The 24,812-nt window shown below is 42.2% G+C and overlaps 1 protein-coding gene across 4 annotated transcripts in view; it reads right to left on the minus strand.

Moving 5' to 3' along the window:
- The window catches only part of meak7 (MTOR associated protein, eak-7 homolog), a 53,451-nt gene that overhangs the window by 25,734 nt on the left and 2,905 nt on the right, over positions 1–24,812 (minus strand). For all 4 annotated transcript variants that reach the window (XM_061919965.1, XM_061919962.1, XM_061919963.1 and 1 more), the window contains exons 2-7: positions 21,117–21,308; positions 16,934–17,185; positions 15,339–15,483; positions 15,036–15,247; positions 14,208–14,394; positions 3,554–3,672 (exon numbers count right to left, since the gene is read on the minus strand). In XM_061919965.1, coding sequence (XP_061775949.1) covers positions 3,554–3,672; positions 14,208–14,394; positions 15,036–15,247; positions 15,339–15,483; positions 16,934–17,185; positions 21,117–21,263 — 1,062 coding nt within the window. In that variant the 5' untranslated portion in view covers positions 21,264–21,308. The remainder of the gene's footprint in view (positions 1–3,553; positions 3,673–14,207; positions 14,395–15,035; positions 15,248–15,338; positions 15,484–16,933; positions 17,186–21,116; positions 21,309–24,812) is intronic.

A 24,812-nucleotide genomic window follows, 5' to 3' on the forward strand; every position in this document is an offset into this window, starting at 1 on the left:
GCTCTGTGAAATTAATGCACTGCCAAAAAGTTACTGTATTGCTTATAATGACCAAAATACTGTAAATATTCTATAGCATTATGAATGTGCCTTTTACTACATTAGATCCTGTATATAAGACGTGTTCTCGGTTCACATAGAGATTGGGAATTATAGGCAAACATTGTTGGGAAACAGGTAACGCTGTTTGTTTTGTTTGCCAGACATCAGATGAGTTCATGAGAGATAGGAGTGCAACTATTTGTCAACTCTGTCAACAAAAATCAACATTAAAATTTGACGCCAAACAAATTCATATGTATAGTCGATGACGTCATTCCTCAAGCTTTTCTGGATGGAAACGAACATGAGCAAGTCTGACCAGCAGCAACAGGAAGATAACAACAATACCAAAAACATGGAAAATCTGGAAACCTACTCAGTGGCCTATTGGTTAGCGCAGTGGTTCTCAAATGGGGGTACTTGACGGTATGCCAAGGGGTACGTGATATTTTTTGGAAATGTTCTAAAAAATAGCAACAATTCAAGAATCCTTTACAAATATATTTATTGAATAATACTTCAACAAAATACGAAAGTTCATAAACTGTGAAAAGAAATGCAACAATGCCATATTCAGTGTTGACAACTAGATTTTTTTGTGGACATGTTCCATTTCTTCACATTTTTTGTGAAGAAATGATTAGAATGAAGTTGATGAACCCAGATGGATCTCTAATACAATCCCCAAAGAGGGCACTTTAAGTTGATGATTACTTCTATGTGTAGAAATCTTTATTTATAATTGAATCACTTGTTTATTTTTCAACAAGTTTTTACTTATTTTTATATCTTTTTTTTCCAAATAGTTCAAGAGAGACCACTACAAATGAGCAATATTTTGCACTGTTATACAATTTAATAAATCAGAAACTGATGACATAGTGCTGTATTTGACTTATTTATCTCTTTTTTTCAACCAAAAATGCTTTGCTCTAATTAGAGGGTACTTGAATAAAAAAAAATTTCACAGGGGGTACATCACTGAAAAAAGGTTGCGAACCACTGGGTTAGCGTGTCCGCCCTGAGATCTGTAGGTTGTCATACCAAACTATAAAAATGGGACCCATTACATCCCTGCTTGGCACTCAACATCGAGGGTTGGAATTGGGGGTTAAATCACCCAAAAATAATTCCCAGGCGCGGCCATCGCTGCTGCCCACTGCTCCCCTCACCTCCCAGGGGGCAAACAAGGGGATGGGTCAAATGCAGAGGACAAATTTCACCACACCTAGTGTGAGTGTGACAATTATTGGTACTTTTTCACCATAAACACATTACAAATGACCTTGCTTTTCATGAAATATCTCTGTCATGCGACAACATTTAAAACATTTGGAGGTTGCCTCTGTGTCTTAGTACAATATTTATCTTTTTAGCTATCTAAAATGTACAGTATAAACAGTGTCACTAATTCAACAATCTGCAAGACTCCCGATAGTTTGACAAGCAACTTTTACCACAAGATTCTGTCTTCTTCTTTTCCAAGCCGCCACTATGTTATGATGCACACTGTCACATACTGCACAGCACTGTCACTACAAGCTTCATTACAGTCCATTTAATTAATGAGTGAGGATGCCAATATGTATATAGTATATATAATATAATGAACATGTGGAAAAGTATCCCAACAACAAAAGAGAAAGTGCTTATTACTTTTTAACAGAAGCGTTGATAGAACATGTTAAAACAGAAAATAACCACGTTATCAGTAAATGAACAAGTAGATTAATAATCCATCCATCCATCGTCTACTGTTTGTCACTCATAATTTAGACAAAATAATCGGAAATTACACAATATGCTACTGCACATGTCAATAAAGCCAAATAAGGAGTATTTGTTTTACTTACTATTAAAAGAGAAATGTTCTAGTATGTTCACTATGTAATTTAAAGGCCTACTGAAATGAGATTTTCTTATTTAAACGGGAATAGCAGGTCCATTCTATGTGTCATACTTGATCATTTCGCGATATTGCCATATTTTTGCTGAAAGGATTTAGTAGAGAACAACGACGATAAAGTTCGCAACTTTTGGTCGCTAATAAAAAAGCCCTGCCTTTACCGGAAGTAACGAGTTGCAGGGCTCCACACATATTCATATTGTTTTTAATGGGAGACACCAGCAGTAAGAGCAATCGGACCGAGAAAGCGACAATTTCCCCATTAATTTGAGCGAGGATGAAAAATTTGTGGATTAGGATAAATAAATTTAAAAAAGCGACGGCTCTGGGCGGCGGCAGTGAGAGCGTTTCAGATGTAATCAGACACATTTACTAGGATAATTCTGGAAGATCCCTTATCTGCTTATTGTTTTAATAGTGTTTTAGTGAGATTCTAAAGACATACCTCGAGGTCGGATGGCTGCGGTGAACACGCAGCGTCTCAGAGAGAAGCCGAGGAGCCAAGCTCACAGCTGCCTTTTTTGACAGCTACAATCTACTGATTTCTCCGGTAAGATATATATCACAATTTCCCCATCCAAAGACATGCTGGTTAACGTAGAGAAAACATGTTCGCTTGACCGCTCTGCTTCACAACAAACAAAGAATCACCGGCTGTGTCTCGGTCCTAAAGACAGCTGCAATCCACCGCTTTCCACCAACAGCATTGTTATTTATAGTCTCCATTATTAAATGAACAAATTGCAAAAGATTCAGCAACACAGATGTCCAAAATACTGTGTAATTATGCCATTAAAGCAGACAACTTTTAGCCGCTAGTGGGGCAGGGCTAATATTTCCTTACAGTCTGTGACGTCACGCGTACGCGTCATCATTCCGCGACGTTTTCAACAAGAAACTTGCGGGAAATTTGAAATTGTAGTAAACTAAAAAGGCTGTATTGGCATGTGTTGCAATGTTAATATTTCATCATTGATATATAAACTATCAGACCGCGTGGTCGGTAGTAGTGAAGTGAAGTGAAGTGAATTATATTTATATAGCGCCTTTCTCAAGTGACTCAAAGCGCTTTACATAGTGAAACCCAATATCTAAGTTACATTTAAACCAGTGTGGGTGGCACTGGGAACAGGTGGGTAAAGTGTCTTGCCCAAGGACACAACGGCAGTAACTAGGATGGCACAAGCGGGAATCGAACCTGCAACCCTCAAGTTGCTGGCACGGCCACTCTACCAACCGAGCTATGCCGTGGGTTTCAATAGGCCTTTAATGTAATTTTATTTTAGTGGTCTAAAATAGTTTTTGGAGTGCAAATAGAAACATGTGTTTAAAGTATCATAAAAATAAAATAAAATAAAATAAAGCCAATATGGACATTTATTGGTATTAGTACAACACTAGTATTACTTGAGATCAGTGTTACCTGATGCCACTCATGAATGATCGGAATTGATAGTATAAAATCCTGTCTATGATGTGGGTCACATGTTAAATCTTGCCTTACCATACCGTTGGGCAGGGTCTGCTGATTCTGGTTTAGATACATGAAGTGCATAGTATAAAATCCTGTCTATGATGTGGGTCACATGTTAAATCTTGCCTTACCATACCGTTGGGCAGGGTCTGCTGATTCTGGTTTAGATACATGAAGTGTTGGTTGTAACCTGTCGATGTGTGAACTCTCATTCTAGGGAAGACTGAGAACAGGAAGCATCTGGAGTCACCTGCACAGACAAGTACACATGCAACACACAATCATACAAATATATACTGTCTATACATGTACATTATATACATTCCCCTGAGAACAATTGTTCTAGTGACAATTTTTTTTTTCAAAATGCCGTTAACCAAATCACAAAGGTCCACAACAGAGGACGCTGGTTCGCAGGACATATCAGGGCTGTCAGAAAGAATGTGTTAGCGTTGGTAACTAACTAATTTAATCACGCTAAAATGTTTTGTGTATTTTATTTTATTTTATTCCATGGGCATCATGACAAGCCACACTGCTCAGGGCCTACACTTCCAACAGCGATAGATAATATGTATTATGGTCAGTTATCTGATTATTTATTCAAGACAGCTGACATTCTATTTGCCTTCTGACAGGCAATATTGCCGTTTGCTCGGCATTACAGCTTTTGCCTGACTGCAGGGTTGCAAAATTCAGAGAATGTACCAAAAACTGGGCAATATTTTGGTTAATATTTTCACTGAACACAAATCATACCAAAAGTGGGTGTGCAAAAACAGAGGTACCATCTAGAATAAAATAGAATAAATATTCTGTCCGATATTGGCTTTTATTAATATCTTGATATTTTCATGCCATATCACGATATACGATACCTATCTCGATAATTTGCCTTAACCTTGAATGAACACCGGATGCATATAATCACAGCAGTGTGATGATTCTATTTGCCTACATTAATACATTATTCTTCATACTGCATTAATCAATATATACTACTTTTAAACTTTCATGCAGAGAGGGAAATCACAACTAAGTCAATTTACCAAAACTGTATTTATTAAATACTCTTCATTATCTCGCGGGTGACTTTTTAAAAGAAAGAACAAATTAGTAGTGCTGCTACCTTTTGTAGCAACACTTCTGCTGCATACTTTGCATATTGCTGTTGTCTGCTGAATATCTTCCCGCTTGAAGCCAAACCACTGCCAGATGATGGACCTCCTGCTGGTTTTTTTCTTCTTCCATTTGAGATCAGTTTCGCACCATCTCTCTCTTGTAATGTCACTCGCACCGCTCCACTTGCACGACTTGCTTCAGCTAACGTTAGCAATGCTGCTACCTCTCTGCTCGGCGAGAGCGTATGACGTTACACGCGCGACAGTATGTGACGAATGTAAGAAGGTGGGCTTGTTTTACGTCTCTGTGAGAAGAAGAGACGAGAAGGAGTGAGAAATGCCTGTAGTGTAATGCCCGCAGCTAAAAGCAACTGCGTGAGAACTTATAATTGACTATTACGATATCGTAATTTTCTATATAGCACAGAGGCAAACCCGCGATATATCGTTTATATCGATATATCGCCCAGTCCTAGTTTGGGTGACTTATTTTCAAAAACACTAATACCAAAAGTCACAATGTCTGATAGAGTTCTAAAAACGTCATGACAGAGCACCTCGAAAAAACGGAATGGAATTTTACGTTTTTTTTTTTTACTGAATGGGACACCCATAATGTACATTGAAATAAAGAAAGTAGGATTTACAATATTAACTATGAACAATAAAACACTGAATATTAACAACATAGGAAAATCGCTCCTCTTTTGTCATGTCTGTGTGATCATGTTTTGTTTATTTTACCATGGTTATGGGGCTAGAGTCTTTTGCTGGAGGCGGGTGATCAAAAAAAAAGCATTGAGAGAAAAAAATCTTCCTCAGCTGTGATGTCAACCGCTGACGGTGGCGTGACGTTGTCCTGGGGAGGCCGGGCAGGCTGCAGCCTATTTCCGCCCGGAGGGGGAGGAGCTTGCGGGAGCGGCGTGTCCTGCAGCTCGGAGAAGCCTTTCCTGACGGCTTTCGCTTTTGACGGCGTTTCCGGGACGGGAGCGGCACCAGTTTGCCTCCTTTTCCCCACATCATTCCCCTGCGCTCCCTGGGGGAAAAGCGCAGAGTTTCCGCCTCCAAAGCGCGCAGGACCTCCCAAGAAGCGTCCATCTCGTCCAACTCTCTTGCGGAGAAATTGTTTGGATGCTGGCGACTTTCTATCAAAGCGTGGACTTTGGGATTTGTTTTTCCACAAGGCAAAGGAAAGTTGGCGCAAGCAAAGCGTGAATGTAAGTACATATTTTATTTTAGATAGATGGATAGATAGTATTTTATTGATTCCTTCAGGAGAGTTCCTTCAGGAAAATTAAAACTATTTTACTCATAAAAGGAATAAACAAAAGGCGCGCACGAGGGCGGAAGTACAAAACTTGGCTATAAAACAAAAACTTGCACAAAGGCAGCACTATGGACAAAAAAACAAAACTTAAAAACTGTGACATAAAAGAACCAAAAAACTTACGTGGCATGGGCAGGAGGGAAACTATGGACAGTGTGATTAGCAGGCATGGCATGGCATGAAGGGAGTAGAGGTAAAGTCGCCAGCCTGACTCCCTGGCAACTTTCGGTTTAAATAATACACATGATTAGTGAAAACAGGTGTGCGAGTGCAAAACGTGAGATATGTGAGTGACAGGTGAAAACTAATGATTAGTCATGGTAACAAAACAAACCAGGAAGTGCAAAAACAGGAACTGAGTGTCCAAAAAAACAAAACACGATCACTCAGACATGAACTTCTTTTACTTTTTAGACCAAGGAAAACACAACAAAAATGTTAACAACAGCAAAATATGAATACAAAGTGTGATAAACGCCTACAACATGATATATTGTCACGTAAAAATCTGCTTCCGCATCTGTTTTTGACGCAAGCGTTTCAGGTTGGCTGCTCTGAAAACAAACCCCGCCCACTCTGGTTTGTTCTTCGTCTGAGCTGCTGTGACGTAGATTACCGTAATGACACCTATAACACCCAGAAGCGCAGATTTCAACCACTGAAATACTTTCTATAGTTCAAGACTTACGGTAATTTGAAAACATCACTGCACATCATAATGGCGGCGACAGTTTTGATGCTAAAGGTCTAAAAAAATAATGTGGAACATCCAGTGGGCCGGATTGAAAATCTTAACGGTTCGCATGTAGCCCGCGTGCCGTATTCTAGTGACATATTTGACATTATTGTTAATGTTCCATGTTAAGTCATAGAACAGCTGTTCACAGGTTACTTGCACCTTGAAAAGTCAAGATGTTCCATGCTGATAATCTCCTACCCCAAATACTGAATACGAAATGACAGTATTTACAGCAAAATATGCTTTGCAAAGATTTAGTGTGAAGGGATTATTATCATTTGTTTTTGAAAACATTTTCAAATTAATTGAAAATGTCTTTTTTCTCCCTTCAAATAATGATATGGTATTTTTCTACGGATGTGCTTACTTTATATGTGACAGAACAGATACTCCTGCCGACAGGATGGGAGCGATGGGAGCCACTTGGACTTACTAATTAAAATGTTGGACTCATTCTCTGACTTTCTCTCTGGTCCTCCAGGTAACTTCTGTTTGCTTTGGTTCATCACTTTAATATATTGATATGTACAGTGAGGTCCACAAGTATTTGCACACCCCACAATTTTGCAAGTTCTCCCACTTAGAAATTAGGGCGCGGTTTAAAATGTTCATCATAGACAGGGGTCTCAGACACGCGGCCTGCGGGCCAATTGCGGCCCGCGAGAGGCTATTTTGCGGCCCCCACCTTAATGTGAAAGTTTAATGTTAGTGCGGCCCGCAAGTTTTATATGAATGGCGCGTGACAGCGTTATGTTATTTGGGTCCAAAATGGCTCTTTCAACGTTCTGGGTTGCCTATTCCTGCGTTAGTGGAAAAGCAGCAAACGAGTGAAAGCGACAGAGACGTTGCCATGGAGACGAGGGTTTTCTTACGTACCTGGTTGCAGTCACCGCGCGACACCTGTCCGTCAGTAATAACAGTCCCCGATAACCTTGACCAATTCAAACCGTTATTTGTGTTTTTATAATTGTTTAATTTGCATTGCCTCACACGATGAACACTACATATATGTCTATATGACGCCGGATAACACTTCCGGAGCCGTCACTTTTTTGCGCTCGCTATCCCGGTACTTTACTATTATCCGCCAACCGCCGTGTTGCTGTATGGAGGGAAAGCGGAACCACACACATTGCAGAAATAACATTATTCTCCGTGCATCGGCCAAATACAAATGTATTCCACAACCCCAAACATGTCTTTTTCAAAGCCTACAGTGGCAATAAACTTAAGTGATGAGCAAAGACAATTCCAGGAAAAGTGGGAGATGCAATATTTCTTTGTTTAGCACAGGGGCACCCCGACGTGTCTTTTTTGCACAGAGAAAGTTGCGGTGCACAAGGGATACAATTTGAAACTAGACATGCTGAGGAGTATGCAACAATTTTTTTTAGGAAATCTTTTCTTTCTGCCCAGCCTCACCCAGACTCTGCATCCAGTGGCCCCCAGGTGAACTGAGTTTTAGACCCCTGATCATAGATGTATTTCCACTGTTAGAGACATAATCTAAAAAGAAAATTGTGGAAATCACATAGTATGATTTTTTTAGTGATTTATTTGTATGTTACTGGGGTTCATAAGTATTTGCACACATTAGAACAAGTCAAAGGTTTTCTATAGTTTTTCAGCAGGTTTGCACACACGACAAGAGGGATTTTGGCCCACTCCTCCACACAAATCTTCTCTTGATCTGTCAGGTTTTGGGGCTGTGGCCGAGCAACACAAAGTTTCAGCTCCATCCAAAGATTTTCAATTGGATTTCGGTCTGGAGACTGGCTAGGCCACTCCAGAACCTTGGTAAGCTTCGTATGGAGCCACTCCTTGGTTATCTTGGCTGTGTGGTTCGGGTCATTGTCATGTTGGAAGACCCAGCCACCACCCATCTTCAATGCTCTGACTGAGGGAAGGAGGTTTTCGGCCAAAATCTCATAATACATGGCCCCTTTCATCCCCTCTTTAAATCAGTGCAGTTGTCCTGTCGCCTTTGCTGAAAAGCACCCACAAAGCATGATGTTTCTACCCCCATGCTTCACTGTAGGGATGGTGTTCTTGGGATGATACTCATCCTTCTTTTTCCTCCAAACCCGACGAGTGGAGTTTAAACCAAAAAGTTTTATTTTGGTCTCATCTGGCCACATGACTTTCTCCCATATCTCCTCTGGATCATCCAGATGGCCATTGGCAAACTTCAGACAGGCCTGGACATGGGCTGACTTAAGCAGGGGAATCTTCCGTGCGATGCATGGTTTTAAACCACTATACTGATAGTAGCCTTGGAAACAGTGGTCCCAGCTCTTCATTCACCATTTCCTGCCGTGTAGTGCTGGGCTGATTTCTTACTTTTCTTATCATGAGTGATGCCCCACGAGGAGAGATCTTACAGGGAGCCCCAGTCGGAGGTAGATTAGCAGTAATGTTTAGCGTCTTCCATTTTCCAACAATTGCTGCAACAGTTCTTCTATTCTCACCAAGCTGCTTCCCAATTGTCCCATATCCTTTTCCAGTTTTGTGGAGCTCTACAATGTTGTCTCTGGTCTCTTAACAGCTCTTTGGTCTAGCACATGGTAGCAGTTGGACCTTGACTGACTGTAGGCTGCACAGGTGACTTTAACGAGCTCAAAGGGTTAGTGGGTGGGTGATTAGTTGTGGGGTAAAACTGGACTTTTTTTTAAGGTAGACTGACCGCTCTTTGAGAGTCATTACTCTCTGTGCAAATACTTATAAACCCCAGTAACTTACTTGAAAGATACATCTCCTGGATGCACTGGGACACATCATCAGTGATGTAACCTGGATTCATCGGGTGTTTCGGGTCACGCCATATCAGACACCCTCGTCCAGGCGACCCAGCCGGGATTGCTACTTGTGTCCCAGTAGCAACCCAAGGATCTGCCCTTTTCAGTCATAACCACCTCGTGGCTTTCTCTGCCGCTTCACTCGCGGATTGAAGGGCCCTCCTTTTGGCCGCCCCTGTGACTCCTAATCGGCCAAGCACTTTGCAGAGGGAGCGTCCTGCAAAGCCACGGCAGCCAACATCTATTGGCTCGTAGAAAGTCCTCCAGCCCCTGCAGTCCTCCACCAGTTCCTGATACTTGGCACATTTCCTTTCGTTGGCTTCCTCAATCAGCTCCTCCCAAGGCACTGTTAGTTCCAGCATGATAAGATGTTTCGAAGCCTCTGAAATGATGATCATGTCTGGCCGTAGAGATGTTTTTACAATGTGCTGGGGGAACCTCAGTTGTTTTCCCAGGTCAACGTGTAGCTGCCAATCAGAGGCTGTGTGAAGGAGTCCTATTTTTGTCTTTGGACGTGCGCAAGGTCTCTCTCCAGCTTTGATAAAATACATTGCCTTCTTTGGCGCAGGATGTTGCTTGCTGGTGCTGATGGCTGAGGCTATGCTCTCAGCAAATGCTTTGAGTAACTGCTGAAGAGTTGTTCCAAGGAGCCTCTTCTGGAGCAAAGGGAGCAGGAGGGTTTCTCGCTCTACCCCTAAACATGGAGGTTTGCTGGGCTAGGGAGGAAATCATAGACTGCTGCCACGAGGAACCGGACGCGGTGGAAGTCTGCCTGCATGATGTTTGACCAGGTGACTTTGCGCTGCAACGTGCCCTCCCATCTTATCCATGCCCTCTGTTGCCGGAGGCCCACTACCCTGCCCACTCGCTCTTCCTCCAAGCTTGCTCGAACCTCCTCCTGGAGTAGAGGTCGTCTGCCTTTGCCCCGGGCCTGGGTGACTTGAGTCTTTGGGAAGTAGCCCAAGCCTGCTCTCCCTGTTGCTACGACACCAACCAGTGCTTTTTGCGTAAGGCGTGACTCAGCCACCTTCACTGCCTTTTCTGCCTTCTACTTCCTTCCTGTCCTCACTTCAATCCCGGCTGATGACGCTTTGCTCTCCCTGGAGTCTCTGTACTGTAGGGTTTCTCTTGTGCGCGCCACCTTAAATTCTTCAGTGAGCCCACTAAAGGGTAGCTGCAGGATGTCTCTTGTCCCGTACAGAGCAGCGCTGTTGAGGCTGCGGGGAAGACCCAGCCATTTCCATAGAAAGCTGCTGATCTTCCTGTCAAAGGATTCCACTGTTGTTACTGGGACTGCATATACAAGGAGAGACCACAGGACTCTGGGAAGGATGGAGTGCTGATAGATCCAGGCTTTGAATCTACCAGGTAGGCCAGACTTGTCTACTTTGGTGAGCCAACCTCCAAGCTTTTCAGTAGACTTCTGGATAGCAGAAGAGTCCTTCAGGCTGGAGTCAAAGAGCTTTCCCAAGCTCTTGACTGGTTGCTCCGTGATGGATGGGATGACCGTTCCTGAGATTGAGAATCGGAAATTGTTGACCACCTTCCCCCTCTTCAGCACCATAGACGTTGACTTTGCAGGCTTGAAACTCATTCTGGCCCATCCAATGAGCCTCTCCAATCACTGCAAGATCCACGTGCTCCGTGGTACTGATGATGTTGTGATGGTAAGGTCATCCATATAGGCTCTAATGGGCGGCTGTCGAACACCTGATCTGGATAGAGGCCCTCTGCATTCCGGTTCAGAAGACTTTACCACCATATTCATCGCCAGAGTAAAAAGGATAACGGAGATGGTGCATCCTGTTATTATTCCCTTCTCAAGGTGATGCCAGTCAGAGGTTATTGACCCAGAAGTGACCCAGACCCTGAAGATATTATAATAATCCAGGATCAAGTCCTTGATCTTACTGGGAACATGGTGGCGGTGTAGCGCAAGCTCAACTAGCTTGTGTCGGATGGACCAATAGGCGTTAGTCAGGTCCAACCACAACACAGCAAGTTCCCCTCTGCGCTCATGGGCCTCTCTGATGAGCTGTGTGACGACACCGTTGTGCTCTAGACAGCAGACAGAATCCCCCCCTTCTGCACTGAAGTGTTGATGTAGTTGTTCTTGAGGAGAAACTGGGTCAGTCTTCTGGAGACGATGCTGAAGAATACCTTCCCTTCCACACTCAGAAGTGACATAGTCCGAAACTGGTTGATGTTATTTGAGTCCTCCTCCTTGGGGATCCAAACTCCCTCTGCACACCTCCACTGGTCGGCCAATCTCCTATTTCGCCAGATCACCTTCAAAGTCTTTCACAGATGCTTGAGAAGCCCTGGACAGCGCTTGTAGACCAGGTAAGGTACACCACTGGGGCCCGGGAAAGATGCTGAGCGGGCTGCCTTGATCACCTCTTCAAACTCCTTCAAACTGGGCTCTGTCAACTGAAACTCTGCCGTTGGTGGCGCAGGGCTGATGAGCGCTCTGTTGGGACCTAGATCTTGTCCCCTCAGTGGGTTGCTCATGGTATACTGGAGGAAGCGATTCACTTCCTCTCTTGGGCACTCACGCCGGCCACTGCGCTTGTCCCCGAGCAGCTGTTTAGCAAACTGTAAGGGGTTGGCAATGAAGACTGCTCGCTTCCTAGCTCTCTCTTTCAAGCCTCCTATGCCACTCTGCTCTGCGGAGAGTTGTCAGCTTCTTCCGCAGGATGTTACGCAGCTCTTCTAAAGGTTGTTTGTCCTCCTCAGCAGCTCTCTTGAACTGTTTCCCTAGGGTTCGAAGCTCCTGGCGCAGTTGCTGTATCTTAGTGGCCCTGGGGTTCATGCTGTAGGGGGCGGACTCAGTGTTGCCCTTCTCCATCCGTCCAAATCTTTCAGAGCCATAGCTGACGATCATGGTACTCATTGCCTGGAGCCTGCTGTCGACATCTCCTTTGGCTGTGGCTTGGATGATGTTGGACACGTCCTCATCAAACTGCAGCCACTCGCTCCATCTGTTTGTTTGGGGCCATTTAATCCGCTGCTGTGGAACTACTGAGCTGCGATTGAGAGTCTCCGGTACGTGGAGGGACTGGGATCTGTCCGGGCTCCTCCTGCGTCTCACCAGGTCCAGGACCTGTGCGTTGAACCTCGATCTCCCGCTCCAAACGTTTCATTCTGGCCAGATGGATTCTTTATCCAAGTTGATTTTTGCACAGCTTGCCGCAGATACATGTCATACTCGTAGACAGTTTGTTTGCGGGGGTCATTAACCTTTTGTCCGTCCGATTGGAGATCTCATCCTCCCCCCTTCTTGGGATCTCCTGGGGGTATTGCTCTGTAGGGCTTTCCGTAGCTTATTTGGGTTCTTTCTCACGAAAGATACAGGCTGGGGTGCTAACCCATACTGTCCCGGGTGGCGTCTTTCCGAGCTGCCAACTGTCTCTCCAGTAGTCGACCAAACTGTTCTTGGTTGCCATCCAGTCTTTCCTAGGAGTCACTGGCTCAGCCAGACTTAAACTTGAAAGATACATCTCTTGGATGCTCTGGGACATTTCATCAAATCATTAAAATATCATAATATGGGATTTCCGGATTTTTCTTTTTAGATTATGTCCCTGACAGTGGAAATACATCTCTGATGAACATTTCAGACCCCTCCCAAATTTCTTAGTGTGAGAACTTGCAAAATTGCAGGGTGTGTAAATACTTGTGGACCTCACTGCACATGTCCTCTCACCCATACACTATATACCCCGAACATATCAACATACTGACGTCTCATCTCTATTATCTTAAAAAGGAACTGCACATTTCGGTAATTGTTGGCAATCATTATGAAATACATGGCGACACATGAATACATGCATTCTAAATAGTAAATAAATGCAGTCAAAAGTCAGCTTACAATAGGGCATAAGGGAGTTGCTCTATCCTGCCTATAAAGCCCTTGAAAAACATCCACATTTATATACATGATGTAAGTATATATGTAATGCAGTAACAGGTACATCAATAACAACATTTAATTTTTACATATTTTGCTTATTTTATGCATTAATTTCAAAATCACATCACAAACGTTCGGTTATATTTTCAACATCACTGATTATTACTCACTGCAGACTTCATGAGCGCTAATACACATAATAAAACATCCCTTACTGTCTAAGGATGCTGACTGCTAGGACGTTCACATATTCCAATTCAGATGAAGAATGACTCATAATCCTTGTGAGGAAAAGAGAGCTGGAACCAAGAATGTTTTCGTGTCACTCTCGCCATTTACTGGTCTAAATTGGCTGTCAATGTGTACCGACTTGTCGGTATATGTTCTCGTCCTTCTACTATGCAGGTGAGAGGCATGATTTATGATCTAAAATAAAGTTTGACGAGCAAGGAATGGAGGAAGCATCTGATCATTCGATCATGTCAAAATTGGCACAAAACCTTGTGGTCACGTCGCCGCTGTAAAAAGTTTGTCTGTGTTAGTGCTTAAAATAAAAATATCACTAATACTTGGTTAATATTCAAGTCACAAAATGTATATGGAGTATTGTTGTCTCTTTTTTATTGGATTTTATTAGCCGAAAAGAGGACAGCACATTGTCTCCGCTATAAGCTGACTTATACTTATAAGTTAAAATGCATTTAAAAAAAGACATTTGTTGTCATGTCTTTCGTAATGATTGTGAAAAAAGTGCAGTTCCTCTTTAAGTTGCGTATAACATTTTGAGTTTTGGCCTCATTTTAGGCTTCAAACTGGCCTGTGACAAGAGGGGTCTCATCCTACATCTCGCACAACTGAAACAGCAAACTGACATATGATTTTCTTACCTTGGAATTGAGGTCTGACTTCCCAGCTGGGCGAGGCAAAGCCACCAAAAACATGTCCCTTTGTGTCTTTGATGAGCAGCAAAGTGGGTCCGCAGTGTGTCAGTCCAGCCACCATTCGTGTGAAGTTCTCTCCGTGCAGCAGGGTGGAAAACACAAGTCTCCAAGCTGCACAGAATGCGTCAGGCAGCTGGAAAGATCAAAACATCTGATTTTGTAAGAATCGTATTTTCTAGACAGTAAACCAATACTTTTTACCCACACTTTGAACCTTCCACCATCCCATGTGTGATGTCTGTAGGAGTGTTTTCATGTATATTTGTATGTGCTATTGTAATGTTATCAAGCCAGCAAAAGTTATTTTTATTGTTAGCAAATATGCTAACATATTTACAAGTGTCTGTGTTAGTATTTTTAACTTAGAACGGCATTATTTATTCTTATTGTTGCCATCCATCCATCCGGGGGGCAAAATTCCTCCAAAAAGTGCAGTTCCCCTTTAAATATGAGTGTGCTCTGCAGCCCGGAAAATAGGGTCCTGTTCGTCCCCTTACAAATCATCAAAAAAGTCACAATCATTTCCTTTGAATAGATATCCAGGATTTTTTTAAATTATTTATTAATGAATTTGTATTTCATTGAATGGAATGAAATATTTGATCAGATGTTTTTTTTGTAGTTGGGTCACAAACATTTTAGTCCACTAGTCTTTACAAATACTCTCCAAATTCTGAAGGATTTAGAGGCTGTGCAGTGCCTCTGTAATGTCACATTATAACTGGCTTGTTTTCATGTCAAATAATGTCAAAGGAATGATGCTGCAATACTAACCTGTGGTGCCAGAAACATGAGAGTGGGGATATCAAGCAGACTCTTAAACTCTTTCCAGGGTGTGTCATAACAAGGAGGGAGTGGAGTGTGTGTTAACTGCACACTTAGGGACACATTTAACCCTTCCTCTACCAGCATCATCAGGTACAAAGATACCTGGGGTACTCTAAAGATCCAATCTTGCAAATGAGTAACATCATAGACTTCTTGGTCTTAAGAGAAAGAGAACATTTGAAATTTTAACAACATTTATATAATACAGTAATCTGTATTATAAAACAGCCAAAAGGATCGCTGCTTTACCTGTGGGTTTGAGTTCTGAGCACATTTGCTCCGCCAAAAGTTTGACACCGAGAGAGCAATCACCCATATTTTCAGGTTTCCATCCCTGAAGGCGTCCTTTACAGACCAGAATCTGGACTACAGCAAAGATCAAGTCCTGTAAGAACTATCAAAAAAAAGTTGGCTTGTGAACATTCTCATCCCTTGGGTCATACAATGGCAGTAGTAGCACAGAACATTTTTTGTAGCAGAGAACAAAATAATAAGCTATATATATATATATATATATATATATATATATATATATATATATATATATATATATATATATATATATATATAAACCGTATTTCCTTGAATTGCAGCCGGGGCGCTAATTAATTTAAAACCTCTTCTCACTCCGGCACTTACCAAAGGCATGCAGTAAAAATTTGAGTGTGATGTAAGCTTGGACCTTAAATCCTACTGAATAGCTCTTAATCTTCTTCCCTTTATGCGATTTCAAATTACCAGTATTGAAATCAGCCTCCTCCATTTTGAAAACGATACGGGGTAGTGTCACTCGTGACATCACGAGTTTGACCAGGCGGTAATACTAAGCATGCGCTAATTATTTTACGAAGCGAGTTTGAACCGGCAGTAGTTCAAGGCAGGCGCATACTATATGCCCTGCGGCAACTCAAGGAAATATATACATATATATATATATATATGAAAATGTAGAAAGACATAACGGCATCATGTGATTAAAAAAATGATACGCTGATACCATTATTGAACAAAAACACAAATATTTGTCTTTAAAAATATGGATAACGTTTATCTAGAGCATTTTTATCATACATTACAAATTACATCATGGCATCGCATTCACACACCAACACTGTTTTACCTAACATAGTTAATAATCATGATTAATTATCGTGATTTCAATATCGATAAAAAATAATGTCAATTATTATTTTGCCCATAACCGTGCAGTCCTACGTGTAAGACTAGACCTCATATATGAACACTTTTTTATCTATGTGGACTAAACGTGCAGTTACATCTTATAGCCATAAAGTGTCATCTTGCGAAATTTTCACATTTATTTTGATTTATTAGTAGTCTTATTTTGTTTCTGCCATATTACTTTGTTTATAATGCTTGTGTAACTTTCAAATGTACATTCAACTTTCTCCTTGAAGTACATATATACATTTAGAATGTGTTGTTTATGTTTTTTTAAAATAAAACTTGGTTAAAAGATTACGGTATAAGTAGTTTTTTAAAATGTTGAACACATTTAAAATTACAGCGATAATATCGATAACCTTGGTCATTTTGGTCACAATAACCGTGATAAGAAATTTTCATAATGTGACATCCCTACTTCGCGGATAATAAATAGGATAGGATATGGTTTAATGGATACAATGAAACAGTTAAGCATATAAAGTCTGCTTGTTTATCAACTCTACTGGTACTTTAAGTTTGAGAGAATGAAGTGATGAGAGGCCAAATGTCTTCTAAGACAAACTGAAAAGTACAGTTGTGATGGACTGAATGCCCTGAGAAAATCCCCCAAAAAGATATGTGGCACCAATAATCAGGACATCAATGACTTTTCTCACCTCTGTTACTTGCTGAAAGGCGACAGTCTTGGAGCATTCTCCGACCTGAGACATGGCCAGAACAAGAGGCGCTCGTTCTTCAGCAGTGCCCCGCAACACGTCTGCGAGGAAGATGACCAACTGCTCTCGACACACTCCTGGAGCCAAGGAGGCACTGACTTTGCCAGATGCTGTTGGTGTGGCATCTATACTGTACATGCACTTGAATAATCTCTTCACCATAGACTCTGGTGACACTCCGATCATGGAGGACTGCGGGACATACAGTACATACTTAAGATTAGAAAGATTTTTACTTGCATGATTTGGAGCACGGTAATCATCCATGAGAGAGACCCTCCTATTTGTGCATAATTACAGTGGAAGCTGTTTAGGTCGACATCCCTTATGTCAACATAAGCAGAAATAGCCACTGCTTGCTCATCTACTTGGGGTGAAAGAATGCAGGAGAAAAGAAAAAAATATTTTCATTCCTGTGCTTGAAATTCCTTTTTGACAAAAGCACAAATTTACTTTTGCAAGTCAACACACACGGACACATTTTCAAGGAAATGACTACTTTGATGACAACAAGATCATGAATGTTGTTGCCATTAACATGCCAACAGAAGGGTAGATTATTGTGTGTTACATAGAACAAACACACTCTGGAGCATGCACACTTACAATTGGGCCATTTCAACACCTAATAGTGGATTTCACCATCCAAAGTATAGCAATAGTGAATATGTGATCAAAGCAACAAAAGGACTTTATTGGAATTAAGAGATGTGGAATCCTAAAGAAAATCAAATAAACAACAAAGTGTTCTTATATTATATACTGTATTTTTCGGACTATAAGGCGCACTTAAAATCCTTTCAGTTTCTCAAAACTCGACAGTGCGCCTTAAAACCTGGGGCGTCTAATGTATGGAATAATTTTGGTTGTGCCTCCAAACCTCGAAGCTATTTTATTTGGTACATGGTAAAATGATAAGTGTAACCAGTAGATGGCAGTCACACATAAGAGATATGTGTAGACTGCCATATGATGGCAGTCACACATAAGAGATACTTGTAGACTGCAATATGACTCAGGTAAACAACACCAATATTGTATATGCTCCATTGAAAATATAGAACATTGCACACGATGCTCAAAACTATCAAAATATTTTAGTACGACTTTGGTAAGCTACAGTATGAGGCCGCACCGCTTAATGGATTGTACTGTGCTTCAACATACGAGTATGTGGAAAGGCGGAGCCGACGGTTTGACGGCGGGGCAAGGCACGCTGGAGCTCTGCTCAAGATGGCGGCAAGGAGGCGGAGAATGCGGCTGAGCGGAGAGGCGGGGCGTGCCGGGAGCGACGCTATGAGCAAGATCAGGTGCGTGGCTCGCACACCGGCACACAATTAACTCATCTCCTCACGCTGTATAAAAGGGGAGAAGGAGGAGAGATCGGGGCGGAAGGAGTTGGAGAGCTTGCAGCAGCGCATAAGGAGCGAGAGGAACAGAGAGCCATAGACGAGGACGACAACGACGGCGGGGAGCTGCAGACAGATTTATTGCAAAATAAAGAAGTCAAACCAGCTCAAAAGCATGTCCTTGCTGGGTGGTCCATTGAACTCGAGCGACGACGGCAAAGGTCGTTCACATTTGGCGCCCAACCTGGCTGGACCACCGGAGACGGAGGAGGAATATACTCTGTAGGCCCTCGCCGGCGCGCTCACGCAGCTGGCAGCAAGCAGCCGACAGAATTGCCGATTCCTGCACGCGCTGGCGAACCAGGTGGGAGGTAGCAGCGAGTGCCCCCCGAAAGAAGTAGCGGAGGAGCACAAAAAGGGAGACAGCAGTGCAGAGGAGGCGCCCCCTGCTGAGAAGACAGATGCACAGCCGGTGGAGCGTGCAGTAGAAGAGGAAGAAGAAGAAGTGAAAGGAGTGGTGGGGTTACAAGAAGAAGAAGAAGAAGATGAATCAGATGATGATGACAATGAAGATGAAGAAGAACAAGATGATGAAGATGATGAATCAGAATATGACGAAGATATAGAAGAAGAAGAACAAGATGATGAAGATGATGAATCAGAACATGACGATGAAGATGAAGATGACAAAGATGATGAATCAGAACATGACGATGCAGATGAAGAAGAAGATAAAGATGATGAATCAGAACATGAAGATGAAGATTAAGAAGAAGAAGATGATGAAAATGATGAATCAGAATATGACGATGAAGATGAAGAATCTGAACATGACGATGATGATGAAGAAGAAGAAGAAATGGTTGTAGCTGACTCGCAAACTGAAGAGGACCACACAACGCCAGCAGAGGGCGGGGTAGCTACTTCCCCACCAGAGGACAAAGACAAAATGGAGGAAGAAAATGAAGAGAAGACAGGTGGCAGTCTTCATTTCCCGCCCCTTCAAAAAAGAGAGGGGGGAGTAGGCTCAGCCCGGCTTGCGTCTGGCGATGGAGGACTGTGGAGAGGCGGAGCCGACGGTCCGATGGCGGGGCAGGGCATACTGGAGCCCTGCCCAAAATGGCGGAAAGGAGGCGGAAATTGCGGCTGAGCGGAGAGGCGGGGCGTGCCGGGAGCAACGCTATGAGCAAGATCAGGTGCGTGGCTCGCACACCAGTACACAATTAACTCAACTCCTCACGCTGTATAAAAGGGGAGAAGGAGGAGAGATCGGGGCGGAAGGAGTTGGAGAGCTTGCGGCAGCGCATGAGGAGCGAGAGGAACAGAGAGCCATAGACGAGGACGATGGAGGCGACGGCGGCTGCAAGAGCGGACCGTGAGCGAGCAGTGGAGGAAGGAGCTGAAAAGCGATCCGAGCTGCTGACAAATTTATTGCAAAAGGAAGTCAAACCTGCTCAAAAGCATGTCCTTCCTGGGTGGTCCATTGAACCCAAGCGACGACGGCAAAGGTCGTTCACAGAGTATTATTATGGTGTGTGTGTATGTTAAGACATTATCTTGCGTTTTATTTCGCAATATTATGCAAAAGCAACTTTTCTTACCTTCTAGTACCTGCTGATTTGTATTTGGGATCGGCATAAGTCCTGAAAATGTGTGCGGGTCCGCCTTTGTAGTCCGTACCGACACCATAGTCGATAGGCTTCTTTTTCTTTATCTTCTTGTTATGGTAAATTCATCCTCCGCTGTTGCCATTTTTAATATAAAGTATTGTAAAGTTCTTACTTACATCTGTCAGTAAACTTGCCATGAAAGCGCTAAAACATACCGGTAGGGAGTTTACATTATTCACCCAAGGAACGTTAGTTATTAAGAGAGTTCTGGTCGGACGTTTTTTAATGGGGAACCCTGTTGTTGCACTAGTGAGCCCAGGATGAGGAGATGCTGCGCCGCTATTAATTTAAGTAAAGTCAGAATGTCATTAAAACCGTTGGTTCCATCTTTTGACACTTCTTCCACTCCCATCCTTGCACGCTACAGCGCTACAACAAAGATGACGGGGAGAAGACGCTGCCGAAGGTGAGCCACGTAAATAAGAACCCCACACAACGGCGCAGACTGAAGCAACTTGAATATGATCTGTAAAACATAATCTATGCAACATTTTGATCAAATAACCACCATTACATGTTATATAGACCACAAGGAAGTGTTTTCATTTTAGAAAAAAAATAATAATAATATGACTTCTGTAATGCATCCTAAAATCCTGTGCGCCTTATATATGAAAAAAAGATCCAAAATAGAGCATTCATCGGCAGTGCGTCTTATAATCCGGTGCACCGTATGGTCCGGAAAATACGGTAATTAGGAACATGAAAATTAGCATTGCTCACTAATATTCACACAATCTTTGTTGAAGATGAGAAAATATTTTTGTGGTACTAAAACATCAACTAAGTCACTGATGTGAGTTCAAGAGGCCATTTTTAAACTTTTTGGTGGCAACTCATTATTTTCATCGACAAACTTTTCTCAATTGCCAACGACGAGACCATAACAAATCCAAATAAATGCACAAAAATAACAGACATACAATAATGTCAAATTGTGTCATCATAAATATTTTACCCGCATGTGTGCGAGGGGGCAGGGTTAGTTATGGAGCCGCTCCAATCTGAAATACTGTCTACTGTAAACCATGTGGAGCAATGATCAGTGCTAAGAAAAGTGATTACGTACATTTTAGACTTAAATATGTACATTATGATTTATACCTGTAACATAGGAAGGGTGACAGTGTTCCTTGCAGGCGTCCTCATGTCACCTTGAAGCCTGTCAAACACTCCTTCAACTGCCGGACGATCTTCAGGACGGAAGCGAAACAAATGCTTCTGCACCAACGCACTATCAGCATTTCCCATGATGCTCTCTCCCGTCACGGGACCATAAATACAAACATTGGAATCCTTTGAAGAAAAATACATGCAAAATGTTCAAGCCTTTTTATTTCGACGTTCGTCCAAAGGTTTTCTCCCGAGTGTCACACCCAGAAAGATCAAAGCATGCATTTTGATATATATATGACATTTAGTAACACATCCAACATAGTGCTGCCAAAACGATATATTCTTTACAATCACACTTGTTTATTTTTTGATTATTCGCAGGAAAATTACTGACCTGCATTATTTAAATTGAGCACACCAGTCAGTCTCCTTACATATCTTTACGCTGGCATATGCTTTGACCTGATCACTGACGTACAGTGCCTCCGGAAAGTATTAACTGTTTCGACAGTGTGTTATGTTACAGCCTTATACATTAATTTCAGTTCTCAAAATTGTACAGACAATGCCCAACAATGACAATGTATTAATTACAGATTTTTTTTGCAAATGTATCCCCAAAAAATAAATAAATAAGTAAAGCATATGTGCGTAAGTGTTTGTTGCCTTTGTTCAATACTTATTTGATGCAACTTTGGCAGCATTTACAGCATTAGGTCTTTTTGCATACGATGCCACAAGCTTGGGACACCTATCTTTGAGCAGTTTCGCCTATTTCTCTTTGCAGCACCTCAAAAGCTCCATCAGGTTGGATGGGAAGCGTTGGTTTATTAAGGATGTCTCTGTACATTTCTGCATTCATCTTTCCCCTGACTAGTCTCCCAGTTCCCACCGCTGAAAAACATCCCCAGACCATGCTGCTGCCAACACTATGCTTCACTGTCGGGATGGTATTGGCCTGGTGACGAGCGGTGCCCGCGATTTCCTCCAATCCTGACGCCTGGCATTCACACCAAAGAGTTCAATCTTTGTCCCATCAGACCATAGAAATTTGTTTCTCATTTTAGATGCATTTTGGCAATTTTTTTTTTTTTACAAAGGAATGGCTTCGTCCGGCCACTCTACCATACAGGCCTGATTAAAAGTTTGTTGCAGAGATGGTTGTCCTTCTGGAAAGTTCCCCTCTACCCACAAAGGACTGCTGTAGCTCTAGACCAGGGGTCGGCAACCCGCGGCTCCGGAGCCGCATGCGGCTCTTTGACCACTCTGATGTGGCTCAGCCGCAAACTTGTCGACCGCCTGGAGAAGTCCAGTAGATTTTCAAATTTCAGTGTCTCTATCAGAAATCTCCTGGGTAAACATTATATGATTTTCACCCGGACATCAACTTTGATGTGATGACAATGCCTCTATAACCTCTTCTACATGTCATCGCACAAAGGTTTTCACCATGCTATCCGCGTGCCGGCCGGCCGGTCACATTTTGGATGCAACCTCTATCTGAACACATACGGTACTGCAAGGGATACTTGTTCAACAGTCACACAGGTCACACTGAGGGTTGTGATATAAACAACTTTAATACTCTTAATAATATGCGCCACACTGTGAACCCACACCAAACAAGAATGACAAACACATTTCAGGAGAACATCGCACTATAACACAACATAAACACGACAGAGCAAATACCCAGAATCCCATGTATCCCTGACTCTTCCGGGGTAATATTTACAACCCCACCTCCCCCAAACACGCCCACCTCAACCGACGCACGGAGGGGGGTGATTTGGTGGTAGCTGGGTGTATAATGTGCCCGGAAGAGTCAGGGATTCATGGGATTCTGGGTATTTTTTTCTGTTGTGTTTATGTTGTGTTATAGTGCGGATGTTCTCCTGAAATGTGTTTGTCATTCTTGTTTGGTGTGGGTTCACAGTATGGCGCATATTAGGAAGAGTGCTAAAGTTGTTTAAACGGTGTGAACTGTATTGCTGTTGAATAAGGATGCCTTGCAGTCTCTTACCTTTATCCGCAATAGCCTCGTCAGACAATTTTTTGGACTGGCAAGCTTTTTGTACAAGATGTTGAGAGCGCTAGCGGTAGTGCCATCATTGTACGCCCTTATTGTTGTTCATTGGGTGAACACCAGTGTACAATCGAGAGAATAATTACTCTGAAATTCTGGAGTCTCCCGAGAAAATTGAGAGGGTTGGTAGGTGTGACGCTGTCAAGCGGCATTCATATAAAACTCACGGGCCGCACTAACATTACATTTTCATATTAAGATGCAGGCCGCGTGTCTGAGACCCCTGGTTTATAAATAGCACGAAGCAAGAAAAAACTCTGTATGCAGTATAATTTCATTATAAATTTCAAAAGAGTTATGTGGCTCCCGTTGTTTTCTTTACTTTGTGAAACGGGTCAAAATGGCTCTTTGAGTGGTAAAGGTTGCCGACCCCTGCTCTAGACTAAGGTACATGCAGCAATGTACAAAGACATTCTACATGAAAACCCAAGCGTCCCTTCCCTTTAACGGAGCTTTAGAGGTGCTGCAAAGAGAAATAAATAAATAATAAATGGGTTGTACTTGTATAGCGCTTTTCTACCTTCAAGGTACTCAAAGCGCTTTAACACTACTTCCACATTTACCCATTCACACACACACTCACACACTGATGGAGGGAGCTGCCATGCAAGGCGCCAACCAGCTCCCATCAGGAGCAAGGGTGAAGTGTCTTGCTCAGGACACAACGGACGTGACGAGGTTGGTTCTAGGTGGGATTTGAACCAGTGACCCTCGGGTTGCGCACGGCCACTCTACCACTGCGCCACGCCGTAATAAGTGAAAATTCCCAAAGACAGGTGTGCCAAGCTTGTGGCGTCGTATTCAAAAATACTTTATGCTGTAATTGCTGCCAAAAGTGCATCAACAAAGTATTTAGTAAAACCTGTGAATACTTCGGTAATTTAGAATTTTTCATATATGTGTAACAATTAAAAACAAAACGTATCTAAATTTTCTTTATGGGGCATTGTCCGTAATTTTTTTAACAAAAAATGAATTTACTCCGTTTTTGAATAAGGCTATAACCTAACAAAATATGGAAAAAGTGAAGCGCTGTGAATACTTTCTGGATGCACTGTTTAACAACACACCGTTTAGTTATCCAACCAGGGGTAAGACAAAAGATCATGTGAGCTCAAAAGAAATTGTGTGATTAACACAATATTTTTTGTGATTAATTGCACGAGGTATTTCGCAGCCCTAATAACTAATTGTATTATTTTTATTACTTGTTTCTCTTTTTTCTAGTTTTGCTGTTGTTACTTATTGAATTCACAAATATTTCACTTTTTCTTTTCATAAATTACCATGCCTTTTTCCACCCATAATATTTCAAGGATAATTTTTACCAGCCTAATATTCCAAAGTTAAAACTTCTGTCTGGTTTTTCTTAGAAAACACTACTTAATAAAAACTGCCTTCTTCTTAAAGTTTAACTTAACGCACTCATTCTTGTAACAATGCATTTTTTTCTCAAGGATAACTTTTTTTTTAGTAATCTGCCGTTATTGTTATATTTTAATGTCATTTTCACAAAATTACTTTCTTTCAGTTTTGTTTAACTGTATTTTTTTATATTGGCGTTCAGTGCAGTGTTCAGCAACCAAAAATGTTGAAAG

The sequence above is a fragment of the Nerophis ophidion genome, linkage group LG14 (assembly GCF_033978795.1).
Source record: "Nerophis ophidion isolate RoL-2023_Sa linkage group LG14, RoL_Noph_v1.0, whole genome shotgun sequence".
In the NCBI taxonomy this organism is placed as follows: domain Eukaryota; kingdom Metazoa; phylum Chordata; class Actinopteri; order Syngnathiformes; family Syngnathidae; genus Nerophis; species Nerophis ophidion.